The 13,099-nt window shown below is 28.2% G+C and overlaps 2 protein-coding genes across 2 annotated transcripts; one reads left to right on the top strand and one right to left on the bottom strand.

The window, feature by feature from the left end:
- Positions 1-2,082: 2,082 nt before the first annotated feature.
- Positions 2,083-4,298, top strand: LOC132922873 (trypsin 3A1-like). Its single transcript, XM_060986596.1, has 4 exons — positions 2,083-2,340; positions 2,438-2,554; positions 3,279-3,475; positions 3,537-4,298. The coding sequence occupies exons 1-4, from the start codon at positions 2,083-2,085 to the stop codon at positions 4,012-4,014; spliced, it is 1,050 nt and encodes a 349-aa protein (XP_060842579.1). The 3' UTR covers positions 4,015-4,298.
- Positions 4,299-9,044: 4,746 nt separating this feature from the next.
- Positions 9,045-12,417, bottom strand: LOC132922879 (chymotrypsin-1-like). The gene is made up of 6 exons (XM_060986602.1): positions 12,306-12,417; positions 11,049-11,266; positions 10,812-10,928; positions 9,617-9,813; positions 9,141-9,558; positions 9,045-9,065 (listed from the first exon to the last, which is right to left on the bottom strand). The coding sequence occupies exons 1-6, from the start codon at positions 12,415-12,417 to the stop codon at positions 9,045-9,047; spliced, it is 1,083 nt and encodes a 360-aa protein (XP_060842585.1).
- Between the last annotated feature and the right edge of the window lie 682 nt (positions 12,418-13,099).

Below are 13,099 nucleotides of genomic sequence, written 5' to 3' on the forward strand. Positions count from 1 at the left end.
CACTTTATTAATTGTTGAAAACCATAGTGATAAAAAATCATAGTAAGTACTTCGCCTTGTTTCATAACACGCATAATTTATGAAATAACTATAGTTAATTATTATTAATTATTATGATTAAGTTATTAACTTGATTGTTTCGATCAAACATATAATGAACCTAAGTGCCACACTAGCTGTTCCGTCACGGCGTTACCCGTGTATTAGATGCGTGAAGCTCACGTCGATCAAACGGTTTTCAAAGTGTATTCGAATAAATACGTGTTTAACAGTCGCAAGTTGCAATGGAAGTGAAATACGTCAGACGGCAGCGATGTTACTATTTAAAATGTACTATTATATATTTATTAGTTTAATAAAAAAAACCCACTCGACCCTATCCAATAGTTGCATGCATTTTTATCACTCCACAAAGGAAAAACATATTCATTTCTCAGTATAACTTTATCAAAAATTTTGACCACCCCTGGACTCTAAAGTAATCTATTTACTTTCTTTTTTTTTTTATCTATTTAGTAATTCACTCATCAACGCCCAGACCGAACCCCTGAATCTAGAGACTTGAAATGTTGTACAGAGGTTCCTTTAGCAATGTAGAGGGCTCACTAAGAACGGATTTTTCAAAATTCGACCTCTAAGGGAGTAAAAGGGGTTTTTTTTATATAGCTATAGATATATGTAACAGTTAAACAATTAAAAAAATTACTTAAGATATTATGTTTTTTTTTTATATATATATTTTTAGTATCCTAGCAACCGCTTAGAAGAAATAACAAACAGTTATTAAACAATTTAAAAATGCATATATTTATAGCTTTATAAAAACGCCCCATTTACCCCCTTAGAGGTCGAATTTTAAAAAATCCTTTTTTAGTGCGCCCTACATTGCTTAAGAAACCTCTGTACAACATTTCAAGTCTCTAGACCCAGCGGTTCGGTCTGAGCATTGATAAGTGAATAGGGGTGGTCTCCTATATGTATATAGATAACATATAAAAAAAAGTAATTATTTCCCTTTCCCTTTCTATAAAAATTTGCACTGAAAGAAAGACATTTACGTAAGTACAATTTTCTCAACTATATTAATTATATTTTATTCTAGTTTAATCAATGATACATAAGTATATTTTTTGAATTTCATGTTTTTTAAATGCTAATCGTATACCATTAACAATGGCTGATAATAATATCCTCAAAAAAAAAAAAAAAACACTCATTTCAGCATTGTATTATCTTGTAAGTATTTGCTTATTTAATATAATTATGATGCTAGTATATTGTATAGGTATATCGCCATCAGTGGCATATATAGTGGTGTTTAGGGGTTCAAACCCCTCCTGAAATGTATGGTTGGTACAGGCATTGTTTTTGATTGTATAATTAATTGGAATTTAAAAATGGAAATTTTTTTAACCCCCCCCCCCCCCTGAAATTATTTTCTATATACGCCACTGGTCGCTATATAGGTAACTATAAAGTATAAACTTCAACTATCCGACAAAAATTCGTCTTCAGCCGTCTTGACACCGTATATTATGTTATGTAGACAGTAGACAACAATTAATATTATTAATGAATAATGATCGCCTCGAATGTTGATACACAAATGCATATGTATAGACTTATGAGTAAATAAATATAAATGCATTAAAAAAAGTTTTGTTGTTATTCTTTATTTTGTTAGACCAAGACATATATTAATATATACAGAAAATAATTAGTTAACTTTACCAGCCTTGCCCGTTTAAAAGCGCGGGAAAATGTAAAGATATTTAAAGAATATTTTATATAATATTTATTTATCATTAACAATGGGATTATATACTAATATATAAAATAGATTATTGAAGTACCTAGAAACAAACAATAATCAAATTATTTTTAAATAATGAAAGGTACCTCTATTACCAAGTTAAGCACCTACCTATATGGTATGTATTTCTTATGTATAAAGATGTATATATGTTTTCAAAAGAATTATGTTGTCATGATAATAAAAGTGTATTTATAATATGATGTTATTTAACACATTTATATTATTAGTATTATGCAGGTATACAAATGGTAATCTTTGAAAACGTCATGCTGAAAATTATAATCATTTTATTACTGTCAATAAAAAAAGCAATATTTGAACTTAATTTGACTAATAACATAAACACAGGACTTATAGCTAATGGTGAACAATATGATCCTATCAAATTCCCATACGTAGTAGCTATAAAAATATTTTCTGAAAACAGGCAGAAAAATTCAATTTGTACCGGCTCGTTGATAAAAAAGTTATATGTATTGACCGCTGCTCACTGTGTTCATGGTTCAGACAAAAGTCTTATAGAAGTAAATATACTTATAAAGTATTTCCAATGTAATTAACTATATAGTATATTGGCCACAAAAATACTTTAATTACATAACTAAAATTTCAATGTAATAGGTATATCAAGGATCAACTAATAATAATGACCATTTTCGAAAGGTTGTCAAGCTTTACATTCACAAAGATTATAACCCAGAATCCGATGTTATAAAAGGAGACCTCAGTGTGTTTAAAGTATGCATCTTTCATGTTATCGATTGATCATCACGTACTTATAATATAGTACTTTGCCACCTGGGCCTAACCATGCTGGCTGACAGATGAGTTTACAAACCTATAATTTTTGTTAAAACTCATTGATGGTCGAATAGAGACTCACCGGTTCGTTTAAACAAACTTAATTTTAAAATCGCAGTTTTCAATTCACATAATGTCTTCCCCTATCATATCCCTTCTTTTTTTTCTATGAATGATGATTATAGCGAACAAAGATCCGTCGTTCTTATTCAGCGAGTAAACAAGTCCTCTTTTATGAGATTTTTATCGCTAAATTAATGATTTTATAATTTATATTGTCGTGTACTTCAGTTTCAAGATGAATATCTAAATTTTTAAATTTACCTGATTATAGTTTGTTTAATATCAATTATCAAGGTTCATTAAAATATTTCAATAACATTGATTCATTGATGTGTACACTGTACACTGTATTTATATAAACTTAACCCTTCCACCTTTCGATAATTTTTTATTAAACTCTTACACTTATACTTGCATACCTTACTTTTGCAGTTATAGATTCATTGTTAAAATTACCTGTTAAGTGTTAGATTTTTACTGTTGTAAATTTCATGTAAATGTATTTATAATTTATTATTTACTGTATAATAATTAAATTGTCTATTATAAATCATACCGTAAGGCATAAATTCATTATTATTATCATATTTGTATATAGCTAGAAAGCGCATTCCCGGGTGTCAAGAAATATATAGAAATTGGTGGCAAGCCTAAAGACTTTGCCAATCACAAAGCATTGAAATGTATAAGTATTGGATTTGGTATAATAGATAAAACTGGTGAAATGGGCAGTGCAGGATTTATGATAACTACTGATGTTAGACATGGGGAAACTGAATGTAAAGGATACCAAAGGTAGGTAATAAATAAAAATAATTCGGTTAATGTTTATAGAATTTATGACTTGTTGATGCAGTGTTCAAATAAAAGACACGTGGCCACAATATTTGTGTTCAGAACCGACGTTACCGGGTCGCACGAAAATGACATGTCCGGGAGACAGCGGTGGTCCAATGATTTGCAACAACAAGCTCTATGGAGTATGCAGTTTTTATATAAACTTCGAAGCAGGAAAAAATGAATGTGGTGTGCCTAACATGCAGACTATACACTCGTTCATAAACTATCATTTAAAATGGGTAAATAATATAATAAATAAAGATGATAAAAAAAAAGATGATAAAAAAGATGATAAAAAAGACGATAAAAAAGGCGATGATAAAAAAGAAGATGATAAAGAAGAAGATGATAAAGAAGATGATAAAAAAGAAGGGGACAAAAAAAAGAAAAAAAAGAAGAAAAAGAAGAAAAGTTCTGGGAATTCGATTAAACCATACTATAAATTCCACAGAATTGTAACAATATTATTGTATTGTGTGTTGATATTTATTTGAAATTGCGCAAAAGTACAATCTTGTGTATTATATCAATATCATATCAGTCATCGTACCCATTCATATTATTATTAATTAAATCCATCTTACAAAAGTAAATTTTACATTTAACATTTTACTCTTATTTTGATTTAATCTTAATATTGTGTCTAACATTTTAATATATTTATTTATTTTATGATTCACCAATCATTAATATTTCCTCAAATTATATCAAAATGTATTATTGGGTGGAAATGGAACATTTTCGCACAATCAATAAACAATATCTATAAGTTATAACAATATCAACATGTCAACAATATCTATTCCTAAAACCAACGAATAAAACTTTTTTCGTATTTTCCATATTGTTGTGGTGGCCTACAGTATACGTCATAAAATTTAAAACAACATAATTAAAACAATTTTTACACACACAATAATATTCTTTTCCATTTGAATATCAAAAAACAAAATTAAATTATGTTAAATATGAGTCCAGCCGTTTTCTAATGCTATACCTAACCTAACGTTCTTCATCGCCGGCTTTTACCATTTCTTCGATAACAGTGTCTTGAATTACATTACTTATATTTGAAACATTTTAAGATACGCAGTAGAAAATATTGTTGATACTTCGATTGAAGCTGATAATTCACTAAGTTGCGTATGGCCTACTATGCCTATATCATTTATAATAAAAATATTCTTATGTGACCAATAACAATTCATATTTTATACATATACGGATATAAATAAAATACAAGTATTATGATAGAAAATAAGTGGCGTATTGGGGATAGGAGATGATAATAAATAAGTCGTGGTCCGTGCAGACGGTGGAAAATTTGGAAAAGTGGTCCGTGCCTAGTGTTGAGTTGGGAACCAATGATCTAACATGTCCATAAAAATAACGTGGTCCACTCGACACCTGCTATGCAGCAAACCGGATATACCTACTTTCCCACTTTTTTCATTTTGACGATGATATTTAATTTTAAGTATCATCATTTTATTATGTATTATGATTTATAACAACTAAAAAGTATTTAGTAAAAGCGCCGAAATCTCCGAGAACATATTATTATACGGAACTACCAAAAATATATAGCAATAGCTAAACTACCATTAATTATCGCTTCATTAATTGGTAAATAAAAATTTTCTTTTTCTTTTTCCGTAGAAATATTTGATGTCGTGCACTCGTGTCATACATTTTGTATTCAATATGAAATGTTGAACTATTCTCTTTTTAACTTCCATTTTAAAGTCCATGTCAATAAATGAATATCCAAATCTTTAATGCCAGCTGTTCTTTATTTACATGAAAAAATGTTATGTATCTCTATGACTAACGATTTTGATTTTTTTTACTATGATAAGTATAACTTATAATAAACCTTTTATTCAATTTTAAAAAATATTTAGATTGCCAATTTTTTTTTGAGTATTTCAAAAAAAAAACTTAGAAAAATCGAAAATTTCAATTGTCTATAAATAGCTTTAAAAAAGTCAAAATATTTTGAAAATTTAATCGTAAATATATAACGTTAATATACACATTTGGTAAAAATTTCAAGTATTTACAATGATTCGTTTTTGAGTTACAGCAAAATCAAAAAATCGATTTTGTCGAAAACTGATTATACGTAAAAATTCCCGTTTTCCGTTACTTTTTAGGGTTTTTCCTGGCGATTATGAAAACTACTGGAACTTTAGAAACCCTCCCCCCACAATACAAACTCGATTCAATTTCCTTTTTAAAGAGGGCTTGAAGTCAAAAACCAAAGCACTATTATTACTCCAAAACGTTTCGATAGACACAAAAATAAAAAAATTTAAAAACATACATCATTGTAAAATCAATACATTCATCAGTCAACCTATATAACTCATTATAATTATTTGAACAAAATAATCTATTTAATTGTTTATAATATGTGTGTTGTGTAGTCGTAATGGAGTACATTTTTACTGCATTTTCAATTTTTTGAAATCTGACCAAACTAACTTGATAAGTCAGTCGACAATCTCGCAGGCAACTAGGCTCAGTCGCGAAAAAACTACGCACGCAACTCGACCTAGCCACCTAGACAATAACGCACACAATTTGGAAACACCGATATTGATGTATCACATTGTTTTTTCGTGACGAACTCATGGTCCTTGATCTTAAATGTTAAATTTAGGCCATTAAAATATAAAATTACTTATTTAATAACAAAAATACGTTTATTTAACTAATACAATTTTTTTAAGGAGAAGTTGAGGTTTAAACGTGAAAAATAATATCGGGCATAATATGCCCCCTACTAGCCTTACAAGCGATCACTCGGTCCATAAAATTCTTCTTCGCTTGATCACATATTGATATTTCATATCTTTAAGATACAACAAATTACGTGGTTTATTCTGGTAAACTCGTGACATTGTATCCCCGTGGATCATTTTTGGGTCGCGATAGGTCTTCTTTTTAAAATAAAAATTAATTTAATAAAATTATATAATGTAGAAAAATAATTTTTTAATTATTAAACTTAGAAAATTAATAAATGAAAATTCAGTTTATATTTTCATATATTTATTTTACTCAATGAGTTAAATCTGTCTATGCAGAACATATTTGATCAATCAAAAAAAAAACCTCTTATAATAAAAGCTCAAGTATATTCTGGAAATACTGGATATTATATTAATAATAATATTGATAATTTCACTAACGCTAGTGAGTTTTTAGAGGAAGATTCTTCAATAAAGTTTGAAGACATTTCTAAATTAGTAAACGAACATTTGACAAACTTATAAAAATTATTTAACCAATATTTTCCTGAGGATATTCGAGTAAATTATGAGTGGATTGAACAACCATTCGCAGTAGATATAATGAGTAATGACAGTAAATAATATGTCTACTGACATTGAAAATCAATTAATTGGGCTATCGTGTGATAACAAATTGAAACAAACGTTTTGTGAAACTTCATTAGAAATATTTTGGGCACACTTATGCACGAGAAATTACGCAGAATTAGCAACTAAAGCCATCTCAATTATATTAATATTTCCAACGACTTATTTATGCAAAAAGGTGTTTTCTTCTATAGTACTATGGCAAATTTGAAAACGTCAAAAGGAAATAGACTTGAACTGAAGATGATTTACGGATCACGCTTAGTCAAATTTAGTCAAGGTGGAATTTATTATGTGAAAACACTCAAGGACAAAGATCACATTAAATTTATTGTATCATATTTTTATTTTATTTTATATTTTCGTATGAATTCTATACATTTACAATTAATGAATTAAATATTCTACCTACTAAAATGTAATTTTTATTTATTCAATTTTAATAGTAATGCTGCAAAATATTAAGCAATTTTAGCTTTTTTACAAAGCTTACATGGGTCTCGAAAAATGTAGGTCGCGAGTACGAAAAGGTTGAAGACTGGACTATAGGAAATAATCCAACGGAGTCAAATCGTAAGATCGAGGTGGGTAGGTTTGGTGTTTGGACGTGTTTTCTACAAACTTGATGGGACAATATGTGATCGGGTGATGAAGAATTTCATGGATCGAATTATGGCGTGTATGACTAATATAGAGGGAGGCCATATGCACGATATTATTTTCATGTTTAAACCTCAACCTCTTTTGAAGAGAATGATATGTTTTTTTGTTATTTTTATATAAATATATTTGATTTATAGCAGTTTTAAATCCGTCGTTCCTTTTGAGACATCCTATAGTTTAGTCGTTCGTAACAAAAATCCATCGATACTGTAAAAAGTAAAAAATGGAAATAGTACGTTTTGAAATAGCACTTATAAGTTATAGGTACTCATCAATTAAAAATAATTACATTATTGTTTGTTTCAAAGTATTTAAATTATGTACCTATATTCTACAATATACTATCACATAGTAAATTATGAACGAATATTACATGAATATTACTTTTTAGCACACTTTATAATGTATTTTTTCACTTTATCACCAGAAAAAAATAAACATAAATAGAAAAATGTTCATTTTTTTCTGTATTTACACATCACGTATTCGATAATTTTATTCGATTTTCAACTTAAATAGTAAATAATTGGATTTAGTTTACAATTTAGAGAGGTCAAAATATGCTGTATATTAGGTGTCGAGTGAGTCACTATAATTATTTTAGTATAATTAGAATTTAATGAATGTGTTAAATTTGAATTCAATAATTTATCATTGAATATACGTAAAATAATTCTAAACGGAGATTGTCTGTTAGTCTATATTATTAACAAAGTATATTTCAAGATAATATGCTTTTTGATAAAGCTATTTAAGTTAATTATTTTACTATTAACGGTAGGTCGGTTTAATTTTTATGAAAATTACAATTATTATATTATTTGTGATTAATTTTAACAATAATATATATGTATACCATTACCATATTATATTATTTTTATTAACTTCATAACTAAATAAAAAAAGTGGGCAAGTGGGTATCGCTGTATACAAAAAACGAATCTGAACGGAGATGATTTGTCAGTCATTGATAATTAGTAGGATATAAAAATTTAGAAAAATCGAAAATTCAATGGTTTATAAATAGTTTAAAAAAATTCTAAATATTTTGAAAATTTAATCGTAAGTAGTTAATAACGCTAATTTAAACATTTGGTGAAAATTTCAAATCGTTTTTGAGTTACAGCAAAATCAAAAAATCGAATTTGTCGAAAAGTGGTTATGCATAAAAATTCCCGTTTTTCGGTTATTTTTTCAGGGTTATTCTTGACGCTTTTGAAAACTACTGGAAATATTTTACTTTTAAATCCCCTAAGTACTAACTAGATGAATTTTCCTTTTTAAAGAGGGATAGCTGAAGTCAAAAATCAATGCATTATTACTACTCCAAAACGTGATGACAGACACAAAATTAAAAAAAAAAACACACATCTTTGTAGAATCAATACATTCATCACTCCGTTCAGAATCTAAAATAGTATTTGCATTGAAATTAATATTTATATTAATTCGTCAGTTATTCACACAACTGATGCTTAATTATCAACACAATAAACCTTGATGAAATATAAATTTTATAAATTTCATTAATTCCAAATAAATGTCAACACACAATACAATAATATTGTTACAATTCTGTGGAATTTATAATATGGTTTAATCGAATTCCCAGAACTTTTCTTCTTTTTCTTCTTTTTTTTCTTTTTTTTGTCCCCTTCTTTTTTATCATCTTTTTTATCATCTTCTTTTTTATCATCTTTTTTTTTATCATCTTCTTTTTTGTCATCTTGATTTTCATTCCCGTTCGACTTTATAACACTATTTACCCATTTTAAAAAATAATGTATGAACGTGTGTACAGTCTGGACGTCAGGTATACCACAAACAGATTTCCCTTCCCCTATTTTATACATAAAACTGCATACCCCATAAAGCTTGTTGTTACAAATCATTGGTCCACCGCTGTCTCCTTGACATGTCATTCTCAAGTCATCCACTGTCGTTGGTTGCGAACACAAAAATTGTGGCCATCCCACTACTACTCGTTTTCTATTTAAACAAATTACAAAATCTATAAAAAAATAACTAAATTATTTGTGTTTATTACTTTTCGTGGTTTTTACATTCGGTTCTGCCATGTCTGACTAAAGCCTCTATCATGTTTCCTTCTTTGCCAAAAGTATTCTTTTTATCTGTTATACCAAATCCAATAAATGTACATTTCAATGCTTTGTGATTGGCAAAATCTTTAGGCTCGCCACCAATTTTTATAAATGTCTTGAGATTCGGGAATCCGTTTTTTAGCTATATAAAAATGCAATAATAATAATTGTTCTTATATGTATTATGTATAATTTATAATAGAAAATTGAATTATATTATACAGTGAATAATAAATTATAAAAACAACAGTGGCGGCTCGTAGTAGTTTAGCACAGGAGGGCGATGAAAAAATTTAAGAACTATAATACATCACACAAAAAATTAAAATAATAAAATAATAATACAAAATTAAAAACGTCGCGCGTCGTTGCCGTCCGATTTGAGCGACAAAATTCACCGCACGTCATAAGCTTCTATAACCGCCGCGCCATCGTGATAATGTTATTATTACTCGTATATTAATATTATACCTATAGTTTATACGGGAAACCGGTATTTTTATGTGCGATTCAAAATGTCGCACAAGCTGCAGCGTTGCGTAGGCCTATATAGCTATCCATAACCCGTATATCGCGAGTTCGTAACGATATTCTAATAAATTATGAAAATAACTTTAATAATAATTAAAAATATAATTAATTATTAATTTGTTAATGTATAATATACTATGTACTAAAATATGTATCTATTTATTTTGTAAATAATATATTTGTACTATAAATTGTTAATTTTTGTAGGGAGTGCGACTGCACCATCGCACATATGCACGAGCCGCCACTGAAAAACAATTATGTGACATTATTGAAAAATGAATATATTTTTTACGCAACAATTAAAATCTAACAGTTACTTTTAACAATAAATGTATTACTGCAAATGAGGCATGCAAGCAAGTATAAGAGTGCAACGAAAAATTATCGAAAAATAGATAGGCTAAATGTATACATGCACATTTCAATGAAGCAATATTATTAAGCTATTTTAATGAACCTATGAATTAAATAAACTTCAATAAGAGATAGTCGGATAGTAATCCACCATTGGAGTCCACACCAAAATTGGATTTTTAATAAATATGAGTGCCCACGTATAAATAAGCAGCAATAATCATAGTTCAATAAAAAGAAAATTGCATTAACTTTCAACACACAAATATCTCCATCCGGAAGCTCTGATGCTGGGTCATATTCTTTGGGTAAATGCAGCTCAACAATATCTCGAGAATCTGTATTATTCAAAGCTGATCCTTGATATACCTATTCAACATACATTTAAGTTGTTTTTTGTGATAACACAATATATCTGACTGATATAAATATATAATATACATAGACGTAACATTTATTACGATGGAAATACTTCATAGGTATACTTACTTTTATCTCATTTATAGTTCTACCAAAAGTACAGTGACCAGCGGTCAATATGTACAATTCGTTTATCAATGAGCCAGTGCAAACATAGCCAAACGCTTTATCCGCAGGCCGAATAGAAATACTCACTACGTACGGATATTTTTTAGCGTCATATCTTTTACCACTACATATAAGTCCATTGCTGAGGCTATTAGTTAAAATGTGTTCAAATAATGCTACTTTAATTGATGACAACAATAAAATTATTATAATTTGCATTATACTTTAAATGATTGATGTTTGTATTATCTAAATAATATTAATGTACTACATTAGAATAATATATTATAAATATTTAAATTATAAACTTTTATTAACATGACAACATAAATCTTTTAAAAACATTTTAAAATGTATCTCTTAAATCATCTATACAGGTATATCATATCTATATGACTATATATCTATGTAAATATGAAAATTGAAATATTTATTGTCACCTATGTTCTCTGAAATCACTGAACCGATTAACTTGATTTTTTTTTAATGAAATAATACATCGCGCGTTAGTTTTTTTGACGATTTTTAATTTAAACGACGAAAACTCGAGAATAGAGCCCTAGTATAGATACTTATCTACTTTTCTTCATTTTTTGGTCACTTTCATCAGTTTCATCATCTTGGTATATCGCCCATGTATTTTATTAAAGATGTTTCCACCTCTAAATTAGTGCATGCGCGCCAATCACATTAGAACAAGGTGTATCTTTCGACACCGGATCCTGCGAGCGACAACTGGGCCTCTTTTTAAACAAGCTAAAACAGTATTGTTTTTATTTCGATTCACGTGCCAGGAGAGTTCTTTATTTGTGTCACCTCACTGGCGTACTATATAACTGCATATCACATATAATATATATACCGCAATGAGTCAGGTGCGTGATAATAATAATATACTATATATTACTCTATAGTAATTTATACATATAGTATATACATTCTATAAACGGTGTACTAAGTACTTGATCATATTCTTGAGTACAAGACATCGAGAGCCCTACAACGATTTTTACGTTATTACAATAGATACATCACTATGGCTACTTATTACTTAAAAATAATTTTATTAAGTGTTTGTTTATAATTAAATTATCTATAATATACTATCCCATTGTAAATGATAAACGAATAAAAATATATATGTTATATATATATATTTTATTTTAAACCTTTAATTTTCTTCAGTAGAATATATTAATATACGATTTTCAACTTTACCACTGTCAAATATTAAAAATGGATGTCCATTTTTAGTTATAGCATAGATCTCAGGGATTTCAATTTCCATTAAAGAAGAAGGATTTTGAGGGACGTTCTGTTTTTCTGACATACTCTTCGTTAAGTACCTTTTAAAATAGCAATAGCGAGGAATATTTCTGACTACACCTTGCGTAATGTGAGAACTGGCAATAATTTGTTGAGAATTATCATTAGACGAACATACTTTGTTTTTCATTTTTTCTACGATTTGTCTGGATTCGATTATATTAATGTCGAGGACATGTACATGATATGAGGGACCTTTTGAAATTGAATCACATTGATTAGTAATCTAGCCTTTATAATTTTTAACTAGGTACACATCTCCAGTATACTGTTTTGACTGTCTTTCTATCCAATATCCACTTTATATATGTAATTCTTGTGTACTAACAAATTCTTATTTTTGCTACTTTTTATATATTGCATTTTAAGTTAATATAGCACTAGTAAATAACTTATTTTGATATTACATAAAATATCTAGACCATACACGATTTTAAACATATAATCACTAATTAAACCCAATTTTACAAAACTATAAAATAAAATACTAATATAGTAATATAATATCTACTTATGGCAAAAATCGTAATCGCTGTTATTACCTATGTAGCTATATTTGTTATCGTAGTTTTACAGTCGCTTTAATGGATTCACTCTTTTCACCTGGGCCACATTATTAATATTGATAAAATAATTTAGATTTGATTTATCCCTAAAATTAAACATCGATTTGAGATTAACCAAAG

The sequence above is a fragment of the Rhopalosiphum padi genome, chromosome 2 (genome assembly GCF_020882245.1).
Source record: "Rhopalosiphum padi isolate XX-2018 chromosome 2, ASM2088224v1, whole genome shotgun sequence".
In the NCBI taxonomy this organism is placed as follows: Eukaryota; Metazoa; Arthropoda; class Insecta; order Hemiptera; family Aphididae; genus Rhopalosiphum; species Rhopalosiphum padi.